Below are 27,211 nucleotides of genomic sequence, written 5' to 3' on the forward strand. Positions count from 1 at the left end.
ATTTGCCTGCAGGCAGCTGGCCGGGCTGAGCTCTGCTCTACCCTGGGCTGGTGGGGCCAGGGGCCATTTGCCGGGGGTTCCCCAGGGATGAGGCTGCGGGTGGTGACTTGAAAAGACCCCAAGGCAAACCTGACCACCCCACCCTGGAGAGCACCTGACAGCTCTATAGCTCTGCTGCTCCCGCAGGGGTGGCACAGGCTAAGCCTTACACGCTGGAGATGAGGCTGCAGCTCAGAGGGGCCCCATCATGATCGCCTGGATGAGCAGGCAACCGGTCACCCGGCTAAGGGGCGCTCTCTGCCAGCTCTGGGGACAGCTCCTCTCTGCAAGGGGAGCCAGGCTGTGCACCTGCGGGACCTGTCACAGCCAGTGAGTGGCAGAGCGGGGGGCATCCAGACGCGGGCCCCCTCACACCAGAGTCTGGCCCTCACGCTCACAGCACCCAGCTGCCAGGAGGTTCCCCATTTCCTTTCTGAAAAGTCCCTCACCCCAGAGCCGCCTGCTGGCAGCTTCCACCCACCGGTCCTGCTGGGCCCTGGAATCTCCCAAGCCCAAAGGCCTGCAAAGAGAGGGCCGACCCTACCCTGCCCAAGGATTTTATTCCATCAGATTACCCTGAGGCCTCCTCTGTAAATTGCACCTTTAGAGATATTCCTCTGGGGATTTTAAGAGGCTGCTGGGCTGCCAGAGTCCCTGTGAAAATACATATACCTACCAGAGTGGGGTCCCTTGAGGAGATGACACAGCCAGACAAGGGGAGGAGGAGGTGGTACCAGGGGACCGGGAAGGGGCGGTGCACCGCCCCACGCGGAAATGAGGCCCATTTCTGCTTTGGGCTGTATAGGCTGAGCCCAGGTGTCCCAGTAGGTCTGAGCAAAGACTATCTGCAGATTCAGCCTGGACAAGAGTGCCCTGCTCTGGCCCAGGAGAATCCCAGAGCTTGGGCTGGGAACTGGAGAAGGAGATGGGATGTGTGGGGACAGTGGGTGAGTGGGGAGGAGTGGGGGGCCCTTTCAGAACTCAGCTTCCTCCTCCCCTCCTCTCCCAGCTTCCAAATGGAACCAGGAAAGAAGTGACAGGCTCCATAGGCTGGGGCTCCGGAGATCCAGGTTCAAGCTCCACCGCTACCATTTACAGGAGAGTGGCTCCGGCATGTTACGTAAGGTCTCTGAGTCCCAGTTTACCCCCTGGGGTGAGGTAAAATCTGACAGTGGATAAGATAAAAGCAGCTGATGGGGGAGATGCTTAATAATGATTTCTCTTCCTTCTTACCCCTCTGAACTTTAGTTTCCTAAACAGCCTCTTTCTGTCCTTCATAGAGGATTGTCAAAAGGTTAAAATTAGAGCAGGGATGTAAAAGGCCCCAGCAGCAGTAAGTCCCATTCCCTCATTCAAACATCCTCACCACCTCCACCCACCAGGCATCATGGCCTCTCAGCTGTGTGCTGTTGCCTTGGCAACCACCGCCTCCCAACTCCATCTGGAGGGACCCGCCACTCACCCCAGCTGGGAGAAGCTGTACAGGGTCTGCCACAGCCGCAGCATCTGTCTGCAGGTCACAAGGGCTTCTTCTGGGCCTTTCAGTATCTGCTGCAGCTTCACCTTGGTGAACATCAGGCTGTGGGGAGAGAGCACGGCCGTCAGGATGCCTGAGGGGGCCCCCTTCCCCTGGCTTTCCTCCCAGGGTGGAACCCCAAGGGATTCTGCCCACCTCCCCAGCCCTTAGAAGGCAGAGTGCCCACACGCACAGGGGCCTCAGCTGTATCCCTGGACCACGTGTTCTCTCTGTGCCTCAGTTTCTCCATCCTCTCTGCCAAAGCGCACAGCACTCTTCTGCATTCACCAGTGTCCCTGTCGCTCACGCCTGTCCCCTGATGGTGTACTATCCCGCCCACCGTCTGAAGCACTGTCCAGGGTGGTTACGGTCTTGCTTTCTCTGCCCCTCCTCTCCCTCCACACCCTCGGCTGTGCAGCATCCCCACTGAACACGTGCCTGTCTTTTTACTCATATGGCCCACCAGGCCCACGACGGGGCCTTATATAAGAGACAGACCCAGAAGCAAACTTTGACTCAAGGAATGAGGCTAAGCAAGGGACTGGTGAAAAGGTCACAGAAGGGCACAGGGTTCTGCTTTCCGCCTCGCCAGCAGGCAACAGGTGCTCAGTTAACATCTCCTAAATGAATGCAAACTGTGTCCTGACCCTGTATACCTGAGGAGGGTCAGGTTTTACTCTGTCAAAGGATTCTTCCCTGGATAGCCAAAAATTACCAGCCCTCCTTATACATTCAATAGGATGAAAGTGACATGAAGTCTTATTCAGTCACCATTTAGGAACAACCTCAGAATCTCTCTCAACCCCCAACCCTGAAGTCCTCTGGGGTAAGCGCAGTGATTTGATGTGGCCGTGAGAGGGCCTGGGAAGAGAGGGAAAGTGCTGGCCCACCAGGAGGCAGGAGGCAGGGCTGGCTGGCTGCCTCCCTCTGCCCAGGACACAGACAGACCGGCAGAACACTGGCTCAGCATGACCAGGACGGGGTCTGGATGCCCTGTGGTGCCAAGTGATAGATCTTTAACTGCTGGGGAGTCTGGGGTCCTGGGGAGGGTCAAGGCAGTGGCTGTTTACCCACATATATGGAAGTACTGCCACCTTTTTCCCACGGGTACTGCCAGCCACACTGACGCGCACCAGCTGCCTGGCAGCCTGCGGAGAACCTGGCTGAGCCACTGAGGCCCAAACAAGGCTGCGACTCCTGGTTCTCACTGGGTGGTGAGCAGTGATGCCCTTCTGTTCACGGCACTGCTTTTGGGCAAACCCGAGTATCAGGCCCTGAATTTGATTGCTGCCTGGTGGTGCTGCTGGCCCACCTGAGGGTGGCACACAGGCCCTCGTGGATCACAGAAGCCGAGCCCTGCATGGAGACAGGGTGCACCCCCATGACCGAGGCTGCAGCAGAGGGCAGGCCCCACACTGGGAGGCCAGGCCGCCATCTGGGGGTTTCTCCCTCTGACCTTCCCCCTCAGTCAGGGTCCTGGCCTCCCCTGCTTGCACTGAGTCCTGGGCCTCCAGCCTCACAAAGGACTTGGATGGCTTCTCTCCATTCCTTTCTTCTCACACCTTGTTTTTCTCAGATTGTGACTTGTTGGCAGAGAATTAAAAGGGTGGAATTTGCCTGTTTTTGGTGGAGAGGGTTTGGGTTCTGGGCAAGTATTATTTTTCTTCCTCACTTTCCCTCAAAAATCCATGTCCCTCTCTGCCCCTGCTCACAGGGTCATCCCCACCACCACATGGCCTCTCCTCTCCTTTTTCATCCCTTCCCCCACGCTCAACTGTAAATCCCACCTCCCCCAGGAAGCCTTCCCAGACTCTCAGGATGCCCTGCACCCTCCTTAGAACATTTACTAATGAATCACCTGGCAGGCCTACGAGGTCCAGAGGGCAGAAAGCGTGTTCCCCACAGTGCAGACTGCACGGGCCTGGTCAGGACCGTGGTCTCAGTACCCCGGTGGGAGCTGCTGGGGACCCTGGGCTTGCCATCCCCACTCCCCTTTCCCGGACCCTCAAAAGGTCCAACACTCCACAAGTATTAGGAGCCTCTGCTTTAGGAACATGAAATAGAAGACACAATGTCTGCCTTCAAGGTGACTATCAGTGCTAAAAATGACAAATTGCCCAGAGAATCCAGGGCTGTATTTTTGGATCAGACTCAGTGCAAGGAAAGAACAGATGAGGGGTCTTGCCGGGGCTGGTGTTTGATGAAGAGGAGGGTGGGGTGGGATATGGTTGGGAGCTGGGGGAGGGAAGAGAAGCATGGGGGAGGGGGAGGGCCTGCAGCTGGAACAGGTGTGGGTGCCAGTGAAAGCCCCTCCCCCTGGAGGGTCGGGTCACCCAGGCTTAGTCCACTCCAAGGCTGCACCTCCCCGGGGCAGGGCCACTGGGAGCCGTCCCTGGGCAGACCAGCCCTGCAGCATTCCCCTGCTCCCAAATCTCCCCAGACAGGCCTCCTCTGCAGCTCGCCCCTCTCACCCCGGCCCTTCCCCCTACTGCTGCCTGCACCCCTGAGAGCCAGCAGGGGTCCGTGGCAGGCCTGGCCACACCGTGTGTGCCCGGAACAGAAGTGGCTGAAAGCTGAGCTGGCATTACAGTGACTTCTACCAATGCAGACTCTGACATTCCATTAGCATGAGTGACCCAGAGCGGAATTTCTCAACCCAACCACATCCTTTCTGGGCTGGGGCAAGCACTCCGACAGTCACACGCCGGTTGGATCCCTCACTCCCAGATCCTGGGAGGCTCCAGATTAGCCCCTGAGATTTCCTTGGTCTCGCAGTTCAGCGCTGCCAGAACCGACTTCCTCAACAAGGGGCCCTGCCCCGACTGTCCGTGCCACCTTCCATTCCTGCCACCTCTCCCCATGACCTTCGGTACCTGTGGGCTGCTCACAGGGCATAAGCGGCTCCCTGGCATGCAGGACAGGCTTTGTTTCACACTGTTGCCCCTGCTGGGGCTCACCCTTCCTCTCTGACATCTGGCCAGCTCCTAACCAGATGTCACCCTCTGACCAGATGTCACCCTCTGACCTTCTGTGTTGCACCCCGCCCCAACCCCCACGGCCTTTACTACATCGTGGGGACTTAGTCATCCACACACAGCGGCCACGCCTCTAATTCACCACTGAACTTTCTCCACCTGGCAATGGGGATCAGCAAACAATCCCGCTCCTTGCCACTCTTCTGAGACAACCAAAGCACTGGTCCTGCTGGAGCACAGGGCTCCCTCTCCATCCCATCTGCCGGGATGGGTGGCCCAGTTCTTCACACAATGGCACGAGGAGGCTGGCAGTGCCCTACGGTGCCACTGTGGCTGCTGGGGTCCACACCAACAGGCCAAAGCCTCATCAGAGCACCGTGCTTCGTGGATGGGGCCGTGTGGAGGCCGCTGCAGTGAGGGCTGGCGAACAGAGGGGGCGAGCCCGGGCTCCCCACTCCCTTCAAACAGCCCAGCCCCTGGCATACCTGTTTTATATGCTGAATGAGTCTAAAATGTCATCGGAAGAAAGGATTCTGAGACTTTAAAAAAAACCCCACAATTTTAACCCAACGGTTCCAGTCCTCCTCCAAGAAGCGTGGCCACCCCTGCCTTTCTCTGAACACTCAGGTCAATCTTCAGTTAGCACTTAATTACTCTCTCTCATATATGTATGTATGTGTGTGTGTGTGTACACACACTTTTTTCTTTTTTGTCACATAGGCTTATGCTTTTAACAGTGAATATAAACTCATATCAAGCACTGAAAAATTCAAATACTCTAGAAACAGTCTGCAGCCAGTCCTGCCTATAGATGGCAAAACTACCATTTATCTTGTCCTGTGTCCTGCCGCGTGTCCCCACCTGGATGACAACTGCCTGCAGGACAGGACCCTGCCTCCCTCCATGTCAGTGCCCTCCTCGCCTCCCCAGTGCCTGGCACAGAGCTGAGCACATGGTGTCCTCTTAGCTTAACACTATGAAAATGTGTGTTGTTACAACCCTCCAGCCACGCTCTGCGTCTCGCAATCCATGTTGAATCAGAGCCGGCTTGTGACAGCCCCACGTCCCGCTGCTAGCTCCTGGCTAGGAGGCAGGTGGGGAATCTGCTCACTGATGCCTCAGAACTGCAGACAGGGCTGGACTCACGCAGCCCACAAGCAAAGCGCTGGGTGATTCCACTTTAAGCTGTCCAGAAGCAAAGTTTCCTGGGGCCTGGGGAGGAACAGGGAGTTCTGGACGTGACATGAAAGTGTCTGGCTCCATGTGACTGGGGGTCTTCATCCCAGAGGACAGTCACCCAGGCAGAGCCAAAAGCACAACTGAGGAGAGTCTCTGAGACAGGAAGGCTGGGGTATTGGAATCTTGCAGCCCTCCAACGACCTGACAAAAGCCATTCCGGAAGAAGAGTGGCCACATTGCTGTCCTAACCCTGCACTGTAACGTCACTCAGTAGACAGACACTGGCCCAGGAGTGAGAAACCCGAGCCAAAGTCCCAGCTTTGCTGCTACCCAGCTGGGCATGTCACAGGGTCCAAACCTGTGAAATAGGAGTGGAGTCTCTTGCCCTGTCTGCCCCAGAGACTCCTGCAGGGTGAACTGTGATGACCCAGAAGCAGCAGCTGAGAAACCCACAGCTGTACTAAGTCCTTAAGCACAGGCCTGCCCAAGGCTCAGGGAAGGGATTCCTTTAAAAATGCAGGCCTAGCAGACCCCCAAAAGCAGTGTCCAGGCCAGGTGTCTCTGAAGGCTCTCAGAAAACCCCAGAGCTTCGTGGCCTGTTCAGCAAGGCAGGTGGCACCTTTGGCTCCAGGTGGCTCCCGGGACCAAAGATGGGCATGAGAAAGGAGGAGGATCAGAGGGGAGGGACGGAGCCGCAGCCAACCCGGTCAGGGTGAGCTAACCTCGGCCCCGTGACCTTGTCTTGCAAACACCTTCCTGTTTTTTAAGATGTAGAATAAACACTGAGGTCTTTTAAGGCGAACGCCTTTGCAGCGCCGCCATTGCATCTGAAGGCAGATGTGAAAGTGAGAGCTCTCTCTGGGGAAGGTGAAGGAGCAAGCGTCAGCGTAAACGCCATGCCCTCTGTCCCCGCTGCAGGGGTGAGGCTGCTGGGCTGCGGGGAGGAGAGTCCCGGGTCCTGGCACTCTGTGCACTCCAAAGGCTGAGGCATGTGCACCCTGTTCCTAGCAAGGAGGCCCAGCGTAGCCGCGGGCCCACCCTCTAAGAGCGCACGCCCTCCCTCACGGCCACTGGAGCCTTGGCAGCCCACGCCGGCCACCTTCCGAGTCACCTATATGGGTCAGCACCTGGGGCCAAAGACAGGTGCCCATCAGACCTGAACAGAGCCAGTCCCTGCTGAACCGTGAATGATCTCAGCTCTGCAGTCAGTCAGTCTGTCTGTCTGCATCTGGGCCAGCCCTCCTCCAGTGGGGGAAGAGAGACACCAGAGAGGTCAGCGTCACTGGGTGTCGCCACAGGTCACTGGCTTTGCCAATCTTCGTGATCGCTCCGGCCAAGGGCTGATGATGGAGGTTCCCAGGGGAAAGCTCGGGTGGGCCTAGCACCCGCCTCCTCTCTCTCCTCCCAGGCCCTGCCTGGCTTGAACTCCTGGGCCAGGATCAGCCTGCTAATTATTTGTCAAAAGGATTAAGACTTGGAGCTATTCCCATTTGAGGCTAAGACAAATCATTTCTTTCCACTGCTGTGAAGAGGAACCATCTCAGGGTGGGCCTCCTCAGAACTGGGTGAGCATGAGCCTTTCCAAAACCTTTTTTTTTTAAAAAAAGAATTATTTTGTAAACGGGGAATATTTTTGTGACAGCAGCTCTGGCTAAGCAAGCACTGTCCTGGGGTCAGAGGTCATCTCGTCCATCCCCCTCACCCAGGGCCTCCAACCATCTTCCCTGGTGTTCCCTCCCTGCTGCTCACCCCAGCACCCCACTCTCGGTGGCAGGGGGATGCTGGCAGAGCAGAGCTGGCTGCAGGGAAGGACATGGGCTGTGTGGGAGGCACGCACAACGGGCCCACGTTTTTACTTTCATGTTCCTTGAAAGAAGTTCCCTATAAAATTTACTCAGCATGTGCAATAAACACTTGAACACGGTACCTGCTGTGCACCTGAGGGAACCACCTCTGGCCCCTGACTCACTCCCCAGCAAACAGGAGGATGTCGTGCTGAAACACGGCCTTTGGCATCAGGCAATGCAGGTACACCTCCAGGTCCTGCTGCTTTCTAGCAGGTGCCTTCACCTCTCTGAGCTCTACCGGATGTTGGTAAAGCAGGGACAGTTACGGCACCACCAAGCAGGGCTGTTGGGAGGACTAAGGCCAACAGAAACTGTCAAGGCAGCCAGCCCCGGTGCACAGCCACCCCTCAAGAAAGGTCAGCCCTCATCCTGAGACCGCTCCATCATTACGGGTCTTTCCTACCAGACCCTACGCTCGGGGCAGAAGCACGTCTTTCTTATCTCTGTCTCCCCAGTGCCTCACCTAATGTCACTCAACAAATCTTTGTTGGATAACAGAAGAAGAAAGTTGAGTCACAAGGACTCACTGAGGCCTGGAAAGCTGTAGCGTCCCCATGACCAGGAACCAAGGAAACAAAGCTGCAGAGCATCCTGCAGAAACTCTCTCCTCTGGTCCCACTGCCCCATGTGTGCGTTCCGGGACCCTGGCTTCTGGCTCCTGGCCCTCCGTAGTCGGGGAGAGGGTGGCGGTAGGTATGGTGAATGCACAAAAGGGGGTATTATCTCTTTAAAGGACGGTAATTAATAATTCCAGCTGATGGCTGTGCTGCATTGTTTTAATGAAGAGTTCTATTTTTATAGAAAACACATAATTGAGTGGAAAATGCAGGCTATTCTCTGAGTCAGGCGGCCACGCCTCTGGAAAGTCTAACTCCTCAGCCAGGAGGCCAGAGCCTGCATGCAGCGTGGGCTTCTACAGGAAGTGGGTCTTGTCCCGGAAAACGGGGCCCAAGTCTGATGACCCAAGTTCAAATCCCAGCTTCCCTTCTTGTAGCCATGTAGCCCTGGCCAGTCATTTCAACTTCTCAGAGCTTCAGTTTCTTATCTGTAAAATGGGAATGACTGTATCACTACACCCTGGGGGCTGTTATGAGGAAACAATGCACATAAAAGGCCTAGCACTTCATAAATGGTTCAGTCCACGTATGACCTGTCATTACTACTTACCTAGCCCCTATTATGTACAGTTGCTTACTTAAGCCCTCTGTGCCTCTGTTTCCTCATCTGGAAAGTGGGAGTAACAATAGTTCCTACACCTCCCACAGTTGCTGAGGGGATTAAATGAGTTAATGCACGAAAAGTGCTTAGAGCAGTGCCTGTCACAGAGCAAGCACTGGGTGTGTTGTTCTTTTGTTATTATTGAAGCACTTGGGGTTCAAGCGTACCAGGGTTGTTTAGTCAATCAGCTGCCTTGGGTTCTAGTCCCTGCTTTGCCACTCATCAGCTTTCTGACCTTGAGAGACCATCTAACTCTCCCCTTAGTTTCTTTACCTTTAGAGCAGGAGGGTTGTAAAGACCAAAAAGTAAACAAATCAAACCAAAGCAACGACAAAACAGGGTTAAGGGGTATGAGAGTGCTCTGAGGGCTGTAAGAGCCAACATCCCCATGTGTTCCCTTCCCTCCTTCCAGAACAACGAACTAAACAACTCCTAGGGTCTACCCATCGGGGGTCTAGTGGTGTGCTGGGTGTCCAGCTGTGGGTTCCCTACAGGGAGGAAGGGGAGGCAGAGGACAGGCCATGATCTCGGCCCCAAAGGCGCTTCCACACTCTCGGGGAAGCTCAAGAAACACATCCAAGGCAATTAGGAAACGAAACAGAAGAAGAGAATCAGACACTCAGTTGAGTGGTTCAGCTCTGAGTACAGGAGCTTCAAGGCAAAGTGGAGCCCAAGGGGAGTCTCTGAGGATGGGCAGGATTTGGAAGCAAGGCGAGGGAAGGAAGCAAGGCGAGGTAAGGTACTCCTTGGGGCTGGGCTGGCAGGGACAGGTCTGAAGGTCTGGAGGTGGGGCTCAGAGGCCCCATCCGTAGCCCAGGATGCGGGGCAGGGAGAAGGGGCGGAGCAGCCCATATATGAGTAGGAACCACCCACTCCCTCGCCTCCAAGGGCTGTAATCACCTGGCTCTCACCCTGGCCAGGGAAGTGCTGAAGGACACAGGTCTCAGGCTCCTCTAAATGCCATGCCCCTGGGAGAGACTCCACCAGGGCAATTAACTGACTAAGCTCACACCCTTGCCCTTTGAGGATATTATTTTAAAGCTCTAACAGGAGGGACCTCCCTAACAGGGGGAGGGCCACAGTTAGGCCCATCTTTATTACCTTCCCATAGGCTAATCCCTAACTTGCAAGGGACACTTACGGCAGCTTTTCTTAGCCCTAAAAAAACAGTAATTTTTCCTTGGTTCTGGAGGATTACACTGACTCACGTCCCCCAGTCTTTTAAGGTTCACACGGATCCTCTACCTCTTAATGAATTCAGTCAATGTGATCCGACGTTTAAAATCGACAGCCCATAAGCTTCCACATCCAGGAGTTAGCGCCCACCTGCAGAACAGCCGCCTGCGCCCATGGCACCCCCAGCCTTATCTGTGCTGACCGATGGCTGGCCCAGCTTCCCTCAGCTGCAGGTCACCTCCAGTTACCTCCAGGTGACTCTCCAAACACAAATTCTTGACCTTGAAAGATATGAACACAAACCACACAGAGCCATTCCATAACCATTTTGGGGTGGAAGAACTTCCAGAAAGCACGTCCTTAGATGGAAGAAAAGTTGGCTCCCAGCCAGGTATGAGACACCAAGAAGCAAACACCTTGGTCTTGGTCTATAATCTCTGCCCAGTGAGCAGACCTGGGGACCTGAAGACCGCCCACTGCAGAGGGGAGGCCAGCCCTACTTCATGGGCACAAATTCGCCTCCTGAGCCCTCTCCCAGGGGCAGAAAGGCTGGGCCACTCTTGCTTGAAAGCCAAGGGCCCCAGGCCACAGTGCCTGCCACCAGAAAATGTTGATAGGCGTTGAGGATCAGGGAGCAAAGAGCTAAAACGGCTTTAAAACAAAGAATTCCTTCTGGAAAAACCTGCAAATATCTGTCTTCCTTCCTTTCCTTCTTCCTCCCCAAACAAAATAACCTAGAGCATCTACCCTCCTAGTTGGAGTGTCAGCAGAAGGCTACAGGGAGACTGAAGACCCTCTGACCGCAGTGTCACGTGGAGTGAGGTTTCAGAAGGGCTCCAAAGAGCCCCCAGCGAAGGGAAATGCTGAATGTCAGACTAGCTTCGCCGACGAGGAACTGACCTTTGGGGAAGAGTGTGCCGGTGCCAGTGATTATGTCTGGTTTAACACTTCCCTCCACCACATGGCCTGCAAGTTTATCCCATGGCTCCTGTCCCAATCAGGGGATGTGGCAGCCAAAAATGTTTTATGACCTGGCAAAGTGATAAACTATGTTTGTGCTAATACCTTTGATTCCAGCCCCCTCACTGGAGTGCTGGTATTTTAAGCGTCCCTTTGATCTACTCCAAGTCCCTAATAAGAACCATCCAATAAACACACAGGGTTTAAGTCAGAGACATTAACAGAAGCCCCAGGACTCTGATCCCTTCTGCTCAATGGAATGCACCACTAGAAATCTATCACACGCAACCTGAGAAAAAGGTGAGGCAGGCCAGGGAGAGATCAGAGGGGTACCCTCGAGGCCAACTTGGCCTTAGCCGGATTCAGTCACGGTCTGGCCCCAGCTAATGCCTAGTTCTCAGCTCAAACATTTTCCAAAACAGCCCAGGTTTCCTGGGGGAGATGCTGTGACCGGTTCCATTTGCTTACAAGTGGTGAGCTCTGGCTTGCCAAGAGGGCCATATAGCTCCTGCTCTGGGGAGGGCTCCCTAGGGCTCTGACACCCCTTCCCCCAGGACCTTCCAAGGCCCCCAGGACCTGGGCTGGGCTGGCCAGAAACCCAAGAGGGGTGGGAGGATGCGGCCCTGCCACCGAGGGGAGGGGAGGGGAAGGACAAAACAGTTTGCTCCTCTTCTGTCAGCCCAGTAATCTGGGCTTTCAAAACCGGTCTGGCAGGCTGCCAGGTCTGGGGTGGGAGCAGTGACTGACAGGCTGGTTATTGGAAAGCTCCCATCATTAGCCCAGGAATGTTGTTTGGTTACTATGGCGACGTCCCCTACAAGCGGCCTGACTAAAGCACAAGGAATCTGTTACCTAAAACCAGCACCCCACGGAGCCCATGGCTTCAGGGACCAAGCTTAGCAGTGGCCTGTTCCCCGTGACCCTCCCCGCTGAGCCTCCCAATCCCAGGACTGGAGAAGGGACCAGCAAAGGCATCTCCAAGCTTGCTGTGGGGATCTCTTGCATTCCGAGGCCCGGCCTGGCTTGGAACCCAGGTGCAAATAGGGAGCCTGCTGCCCCCTTGAGGCCCCCGGCAAACTGGCCAGCAATGGCCAGGCCAGCACATGCGTCCAGGGCTCCGTCGGAAGCCCTCAGGATTTCAGGAAGCTGCTCGGTTGTCTGGTTCCCACCGTGCCAGGTTCCCACTGTCCCCGCAGGCCCATCAGTCTCTGCCTCACCACGTTTCTGCCTTTTTAAACTCAAGCTCCATTAACTAAAGGTCACCCCACAGCTTGGAAATCAAGATTCTCTCTGCTTTGCTTTCTAATCCCTGAATTCAGGAGGATTTTCAAAAGTCAACTCCACGAAAGCTGGGTTTTTCTCTTGGAGTCTTGAGTCTGCCCTCCAGGAACGGCAACCTCCTGTGCAGCTAAGGAGCTTCAACACCTTTTCACAGCTTCCTCTGCCCTCATGTGCAGGACGCCCTCCCCCACCTCCCGGCCCACTGCGGGCACTTGCCTCCCTTGGGTCCCAGGTCCCAGCCTTACACTGTGGACCACCTTCCAGACCCACCCTCACTGCTGCCCTTGAAACCAGTTGTAAATTGACTGTGAGATCTTTTCTTGTCCGAGTCTCACAATAGTCCTTGGAGGCAGGACAGATGTCAGTCTTTCAGCAGCTGAGAAGACGCGGGGGCAAGCTGCTGGAGGCACCACAGGTAGTGACAGCCAGGGACCTGCTGTGGCTCCCACATGGGGACAAACGCCAAGAGGAAAGGGGTCTATTCCACCCACCAGCATCCCCCTGGGCCAGGCCTCCCAGACCCCTGACACCAGCCTGCCAGCCTCTCCTACACTAAGGCAGTCTCTGCAGAAAGGAAAAGCCTCTACAAGGTCTCAGCCACCTGGGACCCGCGAGGCACTGGGTGGCAGACAGACCCAGACCAGGGGCCTTTAAGTGCCTGCAATACAGACCTTGTTGAGGACGCTGAGGTCAGGGCGAAGGAGGCTGACTTTTTTGTTTGGCTGCAGTGATATTTACTGGATCAGGGGTTTAATTAACTGCTGTGGCAACAGCGGGAGCCACAGGCAGCTTGTTCCCAATGCAGGGCACAGCTGGAGAAGCAGGATGCACTTTCAGTTGAAGAGCAATGACATTTTTCAGTGATCCCTGACCAGTAATGGACTCAGCGACATTTCCTGCTAATCCAGGGGTCTCATCCATGGGGAAAAGTACGGACTTATTTGCAAAGAGCCATGGTCACACCCTAGGGTGACTCCACAGGGCTGCGTGGCAGGTGGATTTTCCACCCCCCACTCAACTCCTGCAGGCAGATGGGAGACGCTGGCACGGGAGGCTCCTGCACTGGACGGGGGCACCGAGGGGCCAGCGTGTGGCCCCCCTCCCTGGCTTCCACAGGACAGCTCTGCTCCCATCTGTTCACGGTTCCCACCTGCGTGCAAGATTTCACTCAGAAAAAGGACAGTGTCTGATGCCCAGCCCAGCCTCTTGTTTCTTCTGTGACATGCACTCTGACCCACGGGCCGGGTGAGGCAACCCCTCCCCACCCCACTCTAGGATTCTAACCCTCTCATCGTGACAGTTTCTGTTTCCACCGAAGTGTAACCGACAATAGACGCACACACACAGAGGCACACTCATACAACATATGTGCACACACATGGCTGGCAGCAGACCGTGCGTCAGACCCTGCCAGCTAGGCATGAGGATGGAGCTTGGAAAAAAGCCAGGTAACTGGTACTGGAAGAGGAGGACCTTTGTCCTTCGTGTATTTGTGTAAAAAATAAACTTCTACACAGTAGGTCTTGCTGTATTATATTTGGGATTAGGTAACTAATCCCTTGTCCGCACAGGTTGTTTTATCTACGTGTAGTATTCCCTAAGCGACCTGTCTTTTACAGTGAACTGATCTCAGTTTTAATAATCTCTCAAACGCAGGGCTGTCTCCCGAATACAAACAACAGGCTACGTGGAGCTGCCCTCGCACCACACAGCAGGTGTGTGCCCTCTGCTCACACCTGGCCAGAACAGAATGCCAGAGCCAGGCTCTGCCCCCACAGGTCTGCGCCCCGCCTTGACGCTCAGTGTGTGCACTGGCCAGCCCGCCAGCCCAGCAGTGTCCGTGGGGAACTCACTTGAAGTTCTCGGGATACTCCGTGATGGCCATGTTGATGACGTCCAGGGCATGCTGATAGTGTTTCTGGGCGGAGAAAAGGAGCGCCAGCAGGTGGAGGGCATTGGCGTCATCTTTGCACACTTTCAGGGCCTCCTGCAGCTGCTCCATGGCGCTGGAGATCTGCCGGAGAAAACTGCCAGCTGAGTGACCTTCCCCAAGGCCCACACCTCTCCCTGGACTCTGGGGCCAGGTGCCAGCCAACAAGGGTGCAGCAGACTCAAGTGAGACCCCAGGCACTGTGGGGCAGGCAGGGGCTCTGATGAGAACCACCCCCCCCAAATCACATGGCCAAGAGGGATCTGCTGTCCAAAGTCAGGCCCTGGAAGCTAGCGCTGTCCCCACGCAAGAGGGAAAAGAGGGGCAGGTTCACAGTGTACCACGAAGGATCGGCCGGGAAGCACCAACTAAACCGGAGGAGTGGGGCTGTGAGGAGAGGCCACCCGGACCACGAGCTACAGAACTCTTCTCCGAACCTGTTCACGCAGTGATGGGGGCTGACAGATAAATGCTGCCTCCTACTCAGAGGCTCACAGTGGCAAGAGCTTAGGCTCTGGGGTCAGATGGGGGCATGGATCCCAGCTCTGCCACTTCCTAGCTGGTGCCCAGGGCAGGGGACTTCGCCTGTCTGAGCTGCAGTCCTTACGCTGCAAAATGAGGATAACGGTCATACCTATAACAGTGGCTGAGGGGGTGAGACGACGTAGGAAAAATGTCCTGCTGATATCGAACACATTTGAAAACGTGAGTTTCCCTCTTCAAGCCCCCAAAGCCCAGGCAGCTAATGAACAGGTAAGATCCTTTCTTCCAGTCCTGAGGGACGTGTTCTCTCAGGCGCTCAGGCCTGGCAGTTGTGTCAGCTCCTGTGACCCTATCCACACCAGGACCCCGTCCTCCCAGGAACCTCAGGAGCCCTTTTCAGAAAGTCTTGTTCTTCACCAAACCTCAGACCCCGGTCTCCAATGCTCCTTGAGGGGCCTACAGGACACAGGTCAGCTGGGGCCTCTGGTCCCTGGCATGCCTGGCACCTGCCTGGTCTCCACCTGGCCTCTGCACAGGCTGTGGGCACTACTGCCAGGCCCAGAGTCCTCCCACGGGGACCTCCCTTTGTGGAAAGGTCATTGAAAGTAAAGGAGAAAGCTAAGGTCAGTGTGGCTCCTGGCTTGGCTTGCCCATGCCTCCCCGAGGCTGCTCCTGCCCCGTTATTCTGGGCTGGGTGTCTAAATCCTCGGCCCTCACTACTTGAGCAGCCATGCATGCTCTGGGCAGGATGGGCCAGAGGAGCTCAGAGACCCAGGCAGGCAGGACTAGCTTAGAGTTCGTTCAGGAACCTTCAACCCCCTGAGGTTACCAAGATCTGGGTCCCCAAGGACAATGGGTGCCAGGCTCCACTGGCCTGGCCCAGCCATCTCTCTGGGAGGACAGACGCCATTCATCAGAGGTGGCCGAATACTTAAACATATTAAAAAATGCATCACCAAAGGTTTATCAGGAACTTGACTGGCAAGGAAAGCACCGGTTCTTTTACAGAGGGCTAAAAATAAACTGGTCTCGGGTATCTTTGCGTCCATGCTCCTGGGAGCACCAGAGCAGACTGATGTTTCTGGAGAGAGCAGCAGAGAGGTACAAAGTGCCTCCTCCAGGACCTGGAAGTCAGGAGCCGAGGACACAGTGGGAGAGGGGCCGGAAACACAGCTCCCTGAAGATGAGACCAGGGGCCAGAAGTTGACATCGACCAGTAAAACCAACCACCAGGCCGGTGGACAAGGCTCCAAGTGCCCAGTCTCCAAATGGGACAGGGGAACAGGATACTTAGAGCCCCATGGGGTTGCTTCATTGGGTCAGAGTGGGCTCTGGAGCAGACACTGTGCTGGCCTGGCCAGTTCCCAGTTCCTGAGCTCAGGAGAGCTTCAGCGCCTCAGGTGTCAAATGGGGCCACCGGCACCCTCCTCATCAGACGCAGGGCTCGCCCAGGCCAGTGGGGGTACGGCAGCACCCTCGGCAGCCAGGCTGCCTGTCACCTGACCACGAGCAGATGGGGGCTCTGTGGACTCCTCTCCAACAGTCTGGAGCCCAGCCCGGGTCCCTGCTGGCTTGTCTGCAGTTCCTGAGTGGCCCAGCGTCCACGCTCGCCCAATCAAAGCCACCGAGAGGTCCTGCTTCACACAGAGCACCAGCCTGAGGGGCATACGTGAAAGCAGAGGCTCTGAGGGGCCTGGGCGACGGGGACTCTGGCTCGTTTCTGAAAGGCAACTGGCTGGGTGGGTTGCCCGGCCTCACTCCCTGGACAGACCAGTGTCCTCTCAGCACCAACAGCTCAGCCTGGAGAAGGAAGGTGGGTCGGCCTGGAGAGCCGTGTAGGTCGAAGGTGGTTGGTGGACAGCAGGTCCCCGTCAGCCCCCAGAGGCCGAGCCTGCCAGTGGCATCCACAGGGTCAGAGGAAAGCTTTGGGTCACACAGAAACAGCTCCACGTGCCAGTCACTCTGCTCCTCCAGACCCCTGGGGAAAGCTCAACAGAAGGTGAGGACACAAGCAAATGTTTGTTGTGGTCACCTGTCAACTTCTCCGGAGACGGACACATTGTAGGGGGAGTGAGGGCAGAGAATAACCCCTTCCTGTGCGCCCACCATGGGCCAGGGGCTTTGCCACATTAGCTGACTTAATCCTTACTAGGGCCCTCTGAGGTGGAGTATGAAGGTGCTGACGTAGCAGACAAGGAAATAGAGGCTCAGAGAGGTCAAGTCACTTGAAAAGGGTCACACAGCTGATAAAGGCAGTGGAGCCAGGAGAAGATCAGCAGCCCCCAGAGACCTGGGTGTTAGAATTGTGAGGACTCACCTGGCGGACGAGGGCCAGCTGCAGGGAGACATAGAGGATGACCTGGGGGTCACCAGGCGCCAGCTGCTGGGCTCTGTGTGGGGCAAAGGAGCAGCAAGTCAGCCATCAAGGTCGACAACCAGTGTGTGACGTGGGTCTCCAGCGTGCCCACCCTCGCCCTGTGCTGGGTGCTGCCGGGCCAAATGTTGGAGATTCTGCCTGGGCCCGCTTTGGAGGGTGCCCCGCGGGAGACGACGGCTGGGGCAGAAAGCCCACGGGCAGCCCAAGGCAGGGGCAGTGGGTGCCGAGAGGGCTGGCTCTGGCTGAGGTTGGGGCCGTCTGGGAGGACAGGACTGGTGGGTGGGGGAAGCCCTCTCCTCCAGGCAGCTGTTGACCCGGCTGTGGCCTGGTACAGAGCCTGGAGTCTGCCCTCTCCGCCGCGCGACAGAAGGGAACAGGTCCCGGAGGATGTGGGGCTGGGATGGCCTCTCTGGGCAAGAAGCGCTGGGAATGAAGAGCCAGCGGGGTAGGGAAGATGTCCCCTGATCCTGGGAGTTCAGAGGCGGTTTGCCAGGATGGGCCTTTCCTCCCTCCCTGGGCTTGAGAACAGCCTGCCCCAGAGGGGAGTTCCCAGGAAGCTGGCATAGGGAGTCCAGGGCAGGCCCCTACCCAGCAGCCGCCATCCGTGCTCGGAGGGAGAAAGACACACGGGGCTCATGGGGAAGAGCCCTGCGATGGGCCAGAGGAAGGAAGGGGAGGGATGCGCAGGTGGGTCCCCGGGCTGTGGTGGAGAGGAGGCTCAGCCAGGATGGGCCTGGAGAGGGAGGAGGGGCTGCCGCTGGGGGAGGGGCTTCTCTGCCGCCCCCTCCCTCCCTTCCTCCCTCCCTCCTGGACTCTGGGCTCCCAGGAAATCTCTGTGAGGACTTGGGGTAGGGGTTCTCACAGCCCTCAGGTTGCGGAGGGGCTGGGAGGAGGCAAACACTCTTTCTGAGTCCCTGCTCTACTTGTAGGTCACTGTGCAAGGTCCTTTCCTGCTACAGCTCACGTCCGCTGAGCTCAGGGGGACGGGAGCTGAGCCTGGGGGGAGCTCTACTCGTGTGGAAGGGCTCATCCCGCCCACCCAACCCCAAAGGCCTGTCCCTGCTTCCTGTGTGAGCTCTCAGAGCCTCGGTTAGCTGGTCAACAACATGGGGACGGAAACCTTTGCTCTGTCTACACCAGAGGGTCTCCTGAGAGAACCTGAGAACGAGCCACCTCGAGCAACGCGGCCATTCGGGCCTCCCTCACCTCTCCAGCGTCTGCAGTGCTTTCCGGTGCAATTCATCTTGCTTGGATTTCAGAGTCGCTGCAGGAGACAGGATGGAGACGAAGCCATGAGGGGCTGCCGGTGGGGGGGCCGACCCAGCTCTGTCCCACCCAGGGCACAGAGCTCTGCGGGGAGGGGCCCCACCGGGACCCCGTCTGGCAAATGCTCACACTCAAGCAGCTCCGGGATGGTGCCACCCTCTGCCCTGGTTACTGGGGGAAGGGGTGCAGGTGTCGCCCTGGTCCCAGCCTCCTGGCATGATTCTTGACACAACAGATCCTTGTATTCCTTTGCCTTCCTTGCCACCTGGGCCACACTGAACCTTCCAGAGGCCCAAGCCTCTAGGGAAAAGTTACCACCTCTGTCCCGGCCACATGCCTCCCTGGGCTTCCTTACTGATGAGGCTTCTTCTTTTCTAACCATTTCAACAAATTTCAAGTGGACAATTCCATGGCATTAAGTACATTCGCCATGTCGTGCCACCACCACCACCATCACCACCATCCGTCTCCAGATCTTTCTTATCGTCCCTAACAGACTGTCTGTACCCACTGAACACTAACTCCCCTCCCACTAGGCCAGAAACCTCTATTATACTCTCCCCATGAGGCTTCTTGATTTAACCCAAACTGGGCACCTTTCTGGTAAATTAAATCATCTTTAAATGGGGTAGCACAGGCATTCGAAGCCTTAGCAGCATACTGAACCCCTGGGAAGCTTTAAAATGACTGTTGTCACGTTCCAACCAGACCAGGTCAAGATGCTGCTGGCATGGATGGATGTCAGGGGTCCCCAGCTTATAAAGCAGCCCCGCTTCTAGAGGCTTAAAGGCACGTGGAGGGTCTCTGGACTCTGACCGAGGAACTGATGACTCCCTCGCTTGACCAGTGAGTGGGGAGCCCAGGGTTCCTTATCAGAGCCTCACCGATACCTTGAAGAGACAGTGACTACTGTCACTCAAGAACAAGGTGCTGTCACGGCACCAGGATCTCACCCCTCTTCCTCCCCTCGTTGTGCAAGTGCCAGCTGTTCTTACCTCTCGTTGTGCGGGGCCTCTGAAGCCTGCTCCCAGGGGCTGGCATTCAGGCGGTGTGGGTTGGAGCTGATTACTATTCCGGGTTTGGTCTGGGTGGGGGCCTATCACTCCCTTTCCCTCAAGCTGCAAGGATACAGAAGTAGGTGGCTGCCGATCCCTGGGGGAACACACGGCTGAGCTGGCAGGGTTGGGGACGGAACGCCAGACTCCAGGCGGCAAACCCACGCACCAAGCACAAGTATTCAGTAAACGCCTGCTGTGTACCCAGCTCTATGCCATGCACTGGGGGGGATTTAAAAGACCCCAGAAGATGACAGTGGTGCTGATGGTAAAGGTGAACCAGAAAGAAGACACTGTGTGGTCAAGGGCTGGCGGCGCATCACAGACGGCACAGCCACAGGAGTTCCAGGGGCAGAGGTCAGCGTGGGCTGTGCCAGGGGGCCATTAGGAGGCCTGAGTCGCCCCGAGCAGAGGCTCCTAGGCCTCAGCACTCACCGTCGGTGGCCTGCAGGCTGTAGGTGAGACCCAGTGCCAGGTAGCCCTTGGAGAGGAACTCCCCGGCTTCCTCTCCGAGCTGGATCACCATCATGGCGAAGCGCTGTGCCTCCTGCAGCTGCAAAGAGGAGAGGCGCAGGTCACCGCGGAGGGCCACCATTCATAGTCGCCAGCCCGGGACCCTCAGAACTGCAATTCCTCGCGCCCGACCACAAAGGCCAGGCGCCTTCCCAAGGCCACACAGTCACTGAGTGGAAGGAGAGCTGTTTCTTCCACAAGCACCAACCTGGACCTTTTCCCCCACCCCGAGGCCTTGTGCTCAAGATCACGGGACGCCACCTCTCACAGGGAAAGCTTCCCTTGCTCCAAGGATCCCAGCTCCCCGACAGCTGCTCTGCTGAGAGCCTGGACCCAGGGGCAGGCCAGTCCGTGCCAGCTCCTTCCCTCACGCTGCCCATGTCTGTCCCTGCCCCGCTCGGCAGAGAGAGGGAAGCTGGGAGCCGCGGGCAGGCAGGGCTCGGGGACTGGGCCTCCGGGACACCGCCAACCCTGCAGAGCGGGCAGGACACCACGCTGGCTCCGGCTGAGGGCTTGCTCCCTGACACCGGGAGCTCTAACTTTTCAGGGGAAAAAGGCCTGAGGTTGTTTTCGTCCTGAGAGCAGGAGGGACTGTTCTAGTTGGAAGGGAACCAACTGGCTCAGGTCACGTGTGCACACATCACACACAACATGTGACACGGAGAGAGGGGCACGCAGGCAGCCCTCTGGGGCACCCACAGCAGGCAGGCCTATTGGGAGGCAGCAAACAGCTGGGGGCCTCAGCTGTGCCCACTCAGGGCCCACAGGCCTCCCAGAGGTCCCTTCCCTCCTACCCACCCAGGAATGTCATCTGCCTGTGTGCCTGCTGTGGCAGTGTCACCAAGAACAACGGGTACCGCCCTCACCAAGGGGCTGAATGATTCATACCCACAGCCCCACTGCTGCCCAGGTGTCAGGGCCCCCTTGTGTGGAACATCTCCCCTCCCCCATCCGGAGGGGCCCACAAAGTGAAGCTGGGTTCTGGCACCCCAGCCAGTGAGCCCGCACTCTGCTCCCGTCCCTGCTCAGGCCCACCCCACCCAGCAGGAGAGGGACAGCTCTGTGCATCTTGTGGCCTGACCACTGGCCACAGCTGGGGGCACTGGTGGACTCTCCGTCCTTGGAGTACGAGGGGACCCTGAGATAGAGGCCATTAGCCGTGGGGAGGCGAATTGGGCTGAGGTCACCATTTGGGCACAGTCATGGTGAGCCATGTGCAGGAAAAAGGCTGATGCAGCAGAGAACCCACTGAACAGAGGGGATAAAAACCCTCAAACTACAAGACAGGCAGAGCAGGTGAGGTGACAGCCCAGAGAGAGATGGTGGAAGGGGGGCTGAATCCCAGCGGCCTGGCCACCATCCCTGACAAATGCCGACAATGGCAGCTCTCTAGCCCCCTTGTGGTAGAGCTCAAGCTGCCGGCCTGGGTAGTGGGCCACCTCCAGGTTGGTGGGCTGGTCACCGAAAGGACATGGGAGTCTGGAGAGCTGGGCCTGTAACACCATCAGGCCTGAGGTCTTGGGCTTCCGGGGAGGCAGCAGCTCAGTAAACCCCACAGCTGCCTGCTGCCCAGTGTCCGCTGGCCGGGCGGACCCAAGTCTGTAGATGTGGAGATCTGTCCCCTGGAGCACGTGGCCCAGCAGGGCTCAGGAGAGCTGTGGGGCCCTGAAGTCAGAGCCAGGCTGAGCGAAAAGCACAGGACAAGCCCCGCGACACAGGCTCGGCCCGACAGACATGGGGCCTTGAGTAAGTCACTTCAGTTCTACGTCCCAAAGGGCCTTATCTGCAAAATGGGGAGCTGGACCCCCTCCCACAATGTAACTACTCCTCCCTACAAACCTCCACTGAGGCTTCTGCAGCACCAGGCTCTATGCTGGGCCTGGCTGGGGAGGCCCAATGACACGGGGGCAGGATGCCTGGATGAGCACGCACGGAATCCCTAAGGAGGGAGAGATCCCACAGGACAAGGTGGCTCTTAATTAAGGCTCCACTGTATGGTGCTGGCCTGGGGCCACGGGAGCTCCCCAGGAGCAGGCAACCTCCTGGCGGGGGTTGTCCAAGGAGGCCTCGTGCAGAGGGCGGGCAGGAGGCACCAGGGGAAGGGTAAGTCTCCTTGTTAATATCCCTACTGCTGGTGCAGCTGGTCTCCCACACTGTCTTTAGGCATCATTATGCCCCATTCAAACAGGAGCGAGCTTTTTTATAAACCACCGAGTACGAATTATAAATAGAATTCAGAAACCCCCTGCACTCCATGTGTATACACTCTTCTCACGGCCATGGCCTTCTCCTCAGCAAATGCCAGCTTCTATCTCCTGCAACCCATGTAGAGAGGGTGCCAGGAACAAAGCTCAGCCATGATTGGCAAACAGGGAAAAGTTACTCTCCAATTTATATATATCATATTCTGGATTAATAAAGCTCACCATCCTTTAGCTTTAAAAAGTGACAACGTACATCCTTAGCTTGTCCAACTTGTGGTCCCCTCTGACCCCAGGTTAGTAGCTGTCCTTGGCCAGTACTTGCCAGCCTTGCCCACATAGTTTAAAATGGTCTTTAAGTGTGGGGTCAGCATCTGTCTCAAATCAAACCCACAAGGCTTCAATGTACCATTTTCTTACATGGCGGACACCATTTTGATTTCTCTTGCCTACCACAAAACAGTTTTTTGCATGTGGAGTCATGTGATTATGAACAAAAAGAAGTATTATCAATTCTATTAAATATGATAATATACAATATGATAACATACAGTATTAATATATTTATACACGGGTGCTCTAACTAGCTAGCAAAAGGGAAAAAGTCACATCAAAAATCAACAAAAAACCCCAATATGTATTTTAAATATAAAATATATATTAAAAAATATGTACATAATGCACAATTCCTGTTCATCTAAGACAGGAGTGGGAATCCTAAAGCCCTTGAAAATATGGCTTTGCCACCTTTGTTCTGAAGTATGATAATCCCACCTAAATCCAGAGTCAGCACCATGGCCCATGGGTAAATTTTCCATGCAGAGAGCAGGACAGCCTAGCAGCTTAGAACACAAGCTATGGGGCCAGGCTTCCTGGGCTCAAATCCTGGCATGGCTATTTACTGTGTGACCTTGGGCAAGTCACTTCACTTTGCTGTGCCTCGGTTCCCTCTTCTGTAAAATGAGGGTAACGGGTGTGTGTCTCACAGGGTTGTGGGGAGGACCGAATGAAATAAAGACATAATGAATGCTCAGAACAGTGCTTGAATAAACATAAACTACTATTATTATTATTGGTTGTGATTTTAGATCTACAGTTAATCTTCCAGAATTTTTTTTAAGTCTCAGCCTAATACATGTGGCAAATGCCATCTGAATAGAGTCCCTGTTGCCTAAAGCTACATGAGCTCACTGACAAATTAGGAAGTGGCATCAAAGACCCTCCTGGAATCCAGAGAGGGGGCACCACTGTCTGCCTTTTGTCTCTGGCCTGACCCTTCGTCTCAGATAAGGAACAACTCTACACAAGGACAGCGGAGTCTCCCTGTGCAGTCAGCTGCGCCAGGTCGGTCAACCTCTCTGTCCCGTGGTCTGGGACACACATACGTGTAACCACCCCCCTACCCTGTCACAATACTCACCTCTACTGTGGGTAATACACTCGGATATTTTCTATGCTATTCTCTGATTGTCTATTTCTTTTTTTGAAAAAGTTCTATTTCACAATCCATTAATGGGTCTCAACGTACAATGTGAAACGTAAATTGCTGATTGATCCACCCAGCGCCTGCCCATCTACAACCACCAAGCCATCTAGTACCTCACCTGCCCTTTCCAATCTCCACATACTTCCTCCTGTGGCCTCCAAAGTTAACAGCTAATGGCTCTGGAGTTGTGCCGCTGCTTCTGCAAGATTTGCTCGGGTTACAGCACTGGGACCTCCTTGCTCATCAAAATACTTCCAGGGTGAGGGGTTTCCAAAGCTTTCAACCATTCTCCTCCTACACTGCTTTTTAATACCTCTTTTCCTGTGGAGGCCATGTAACTGTCACAACACCCAAGTGGAGATCCTCTCTCTCTGCCTCCCTTGCAGTTCTAGAGCAGTTGGGTGCCCACCTGGCGTGTCATAGCACGGCAGCCACTTGATGGAATGGGTGTCTTACAGCTTAGGTTCTGAGGCACAGGGTGCTTAGGGGACCTATCCAAGGTCACTGGCTGATAAGTGAGAGAATTAAATTTCCAACCCAGGTCTTCTGAGTCTACATTTGGATCTTTCTGAGCTGCCTGATTCACGGCTGCCCTCTGTGGGTCTTCATTTTCCTTTTGGGAAAAGGATGCATCGAAGGATGTAACGTTTTGACCCTTTGCTTTTGCTCTCTGTAAGTACGGAAAGCGTTCCCACGCCTTTCCAAGTTCCTGCATCTCTCCAGTTCTCCTCATCTGGTCCCCACACAGATAGGCTCCTGGCTTGTACACTCTGCTCCGGCTCAGGCTGCCTGGCTCATCTCGCAGTGGGCCAAAGACCTTGTACCCCTGGAATCTTCACCTCTTCTTCCCTCCCCGGGAACCAGAGAAAGGTCATTTCTGAGCCCCCAGAGCTCTGCTTAAACAGCACCTCCGGTTTCTACTTAGTTGCTTCCCATAGGATCCAGGACCTCTTGTTATCTGCTCTACTGAAAATGCACTTTTTTCTTCCTGGAAGGAACAGGTACTCTTCCTAATTTCCACAAGCTCGTGGCAGGAGAGCTGGCATTCTTTCTGGCCTCCTGAACACTTAATCCATCTTCCTGGCCCTCCCCATCCCTGAATCTCAAAAATGAAGGCAAAATACAAAGGCGCATCCTTCCTGAGAGTCTGCTATTTTGAAGGGGCTGTCACAGGGATGGCTGCCATTTACCAGGTACCTCCCACATGCTAAATAAGCAGGGACACTGCTCAGCTCTGGTAGTCAGAGCCACCCTGTAACGGTGGATGTGACTGTTTCCAGGTTACTGATGCGGCACAGAGAGGGTAAGTTACTTACCCAAAGTCACACAGCTAGGAATCTGAACCCCATCCTCTCAGCCTCCAAAGCCTGCGCTCTTTCCACTATCCCATCCCACCCCCTTAGGGGAAGAGGCCGAGGGACAGCACCACAGACCTTTCCAAAGATGAGCATGGCCTGCTTTTCCATTCCACAACCTCCTCTCCTCCTGTGTGTGACACACAGGCACACCCCCATCTCCTATCCTCCTAGAAAGGTTTTAACTTTTTTAATTAAATGAATTTGAACTAGTTGTGTCTGGAAGGATGTGAAAAAATATTTACAGCTCCCTGTTCTCCTGCCCCAGGTAACTGGCTGGGGACCCCGGCAAGATGCTGGTCATGCTGAGGCAGGGGCCTGCCCCACTGCTGTCACTGGGTCAGAGCCTGGGACGCCCTCCCCCACCGAGGCAAGCCTCAGGCTAAGCAGCGGGGCCAGTGCTCTCAACCCCAGGGCAGCCAGCATGGGCCCATGCAGGCACCTCTGCCCAAGCCCCTCCTCACCCACCCTCACCCAGGGGCAACCTTGATCTCAGACCCAGACCCAGTCTGGAGCATCCTACACTGGCTCTGGGCATAAGGACAGGACGCGGGGATAGCAGGTGCTCCACCTCTGGGCACACGGCCACCTGGTCCTCTTTCACCCAGCACAACTCGTTTTTCCAGTGTCCCAGTTTCAGCCTCCCTTCCTGCAACCCGGGCCAAACTGTTTATCCCCAGATCTCGGGCCCCTGCTCATGGGGCTTGGCTGGGCAATGGCTGGGCCTGCTGGGGGCTGAGGTGAGCCAGGACAGCTGTGAAGGCAGGAGGCGGAGGTGGCATCAGTCGCCTTGCAGTATCTGTGCCCCGTTATAAGCACCAGCACCCCTCTGCCCGCCTGTCAGACCCATTCTTCCTGCTCTCGGCCCTGAGGACAGAGAGTGCTGGGCTGCCCCTCTCCTGGCCTCCTAGGAGAACAGGCTGCCCTGGGCCACCTACAGCCTGCTCTCAGCCCAGCGCCAACCCCGGGAGCCAGGGAGAACCGGGAGCCAGATGTAGACTTCCCACACCTGTCCCTCGTGGACTGCTGAAGCAGGTGTTATTCTGTATTTCTGAACACCTACTATGTGCAGGGTTCTTTGTGGGAGAGAAGGGCCAAGGGTGTGAGAAACAGTAAGTGAAGAAGCTCCCCGTTTAGATAGAAAGGCAAGTACCAAACAAGGCAGAATTCCTCGACAAGTGATTGTGCTCATGGGCAAGTAGGATCCATCCAGTAGGCACTAGGCATTACCTCTGGTCTAGGGTTTCAAGAAAGAAGACAGTGAGTTCCTGCCTTCAAGAAACACACATGCAACAAAAAATGCAATGCCTTGTGCTAAGTGTCCAAGGCAGGTAGGGAGGCACAGAAGGTTTTGTTTAGGGCAGGGAAGGCTGCCTGGAGCCCACCCTCAGCCCTCCAGCAGGACCACGCTCTAGCCTGCACCCGAGTTAAACCCTGGCTCAAACCAGCCCCCAAACCCAAATAAACTTCTCCACTGAGGTTAAACAACTCACCCTCCTCCCCAATCCTGAGGTTGAGTCTGCATGTTTAAGTTTCCTTTTGGGCATTTCTATTTATGTTGTCATTGATTACTTTGCTCCTAACTCATCTGTTTTCAATTTGGACTGATTGGATCCTAATTTTATTACCATGTAATCTGAATGCACATAATCACTGTAATTATGCTGCTGAGGGAAACAGCTCCTCCGCTGCGGGAAGACCTACATTTAGGGTTTCCCAGCAAGGGCGGCCATTGGCTGGGTGGACCCACAGCCAACTCAGAGCTGGCAGCCCTTGGGAGCACAGATGCCCTCCCGGCCCCATCCCTTGGGCTTCATCCCAGGGATGCACTTGAGGCCCCTCTCAGGAGCCCTGGGAACACACAGGGGTGTGAGCCACGGGTCAGCGAGCCCACCCCCTGCAGCCTCCAGCTCACGCCACCACCCACTGCTGCAATGCGCTCAGACTGGGTCCCCACTCTGCTGGCACCCACATCTCAACGGCACCCTACCCTCTAGGGTGTAAGACGCTAACAGTCTCCCTAAAAACACTTGGGGGACGAGTTTCCCCACTAATCATGCGGCTGAGGAAAGCAAGCTGTGATGGAAGGGCCCGCCACTGGCCCACCTCGGAGCCCAGTCCATGGCCTCCTCCTCCTGGAAGCCTCCCTGACCTGTTCAGCCCTCTCCATACTTTATGTCATTTACGCCACATGAGGAACAGTGAAACTCTTACCCACCTCATCATGATGCCCCTTCCAAATGCTTAGAGCCTATTATAGATCAGTCTTATAGAAAAACATCATAAAACCTGGGGCCAAAAGCCATGTTTTTCCCTCCCCCATCATCCACAGTCGTTTGGGGCCAAGGCAGGGC

The 27,211-nt window shown here is 55.8% G+C and overlaps 1 protein-coding gene across 3 annotated transcripts in view; it reads right to left on the reverse strand.

Moving 5' to 3' along the window:
• The window catches only part of TTC7A (tetratricopeptide repeat domain 7A), a gene marked incomplete at both ends in the record, with an annotated part of 122,842 nt that overhangs the window by 23,080 nt on the left and 72,551 nt on the right, over positions 1-27,211 (reverse strand). For all 3 annotated transcript variants that reach the window (XM_079720466.1, XM_079720465.1, XM_079720467.1), the window contains 5 exons: positions 1,502-1,618; positions 14,045-14,205; positions 16,922-16,994; positions 18,188-18,245; positions 19,738-19,855. In XM_079720466.1, coding sequence (XP_079576592.1) covers positions 1,502-1,618; positions 14,045-14,205; positions 16,922-16,994; positions 18,188-18,245; positions 19,738-19,855 — 527 coding nt within the window. The remainder of the gene's footprint in view (positions 1-1,501; positions 1,619-14,044; positions 14,206-16,921; positions 16,995-18,187; positions 18,246-19,737; positions 19,856-27,211) is intronic.

The sequence above is a fragment of the Hyperoodon ampullatus genome (genome assembly GCF_949752795.1).
Source record: "Hyperoodon ampullatus genome assembly, chromosome: 15".
Classification (NCBI taxonomy): Eukaryota; Metazoa; Chordata; class Mammalia; order Artiodactyla; family Ziphiidae; genus Hyperoodon; species Hyperoodon ampullatus.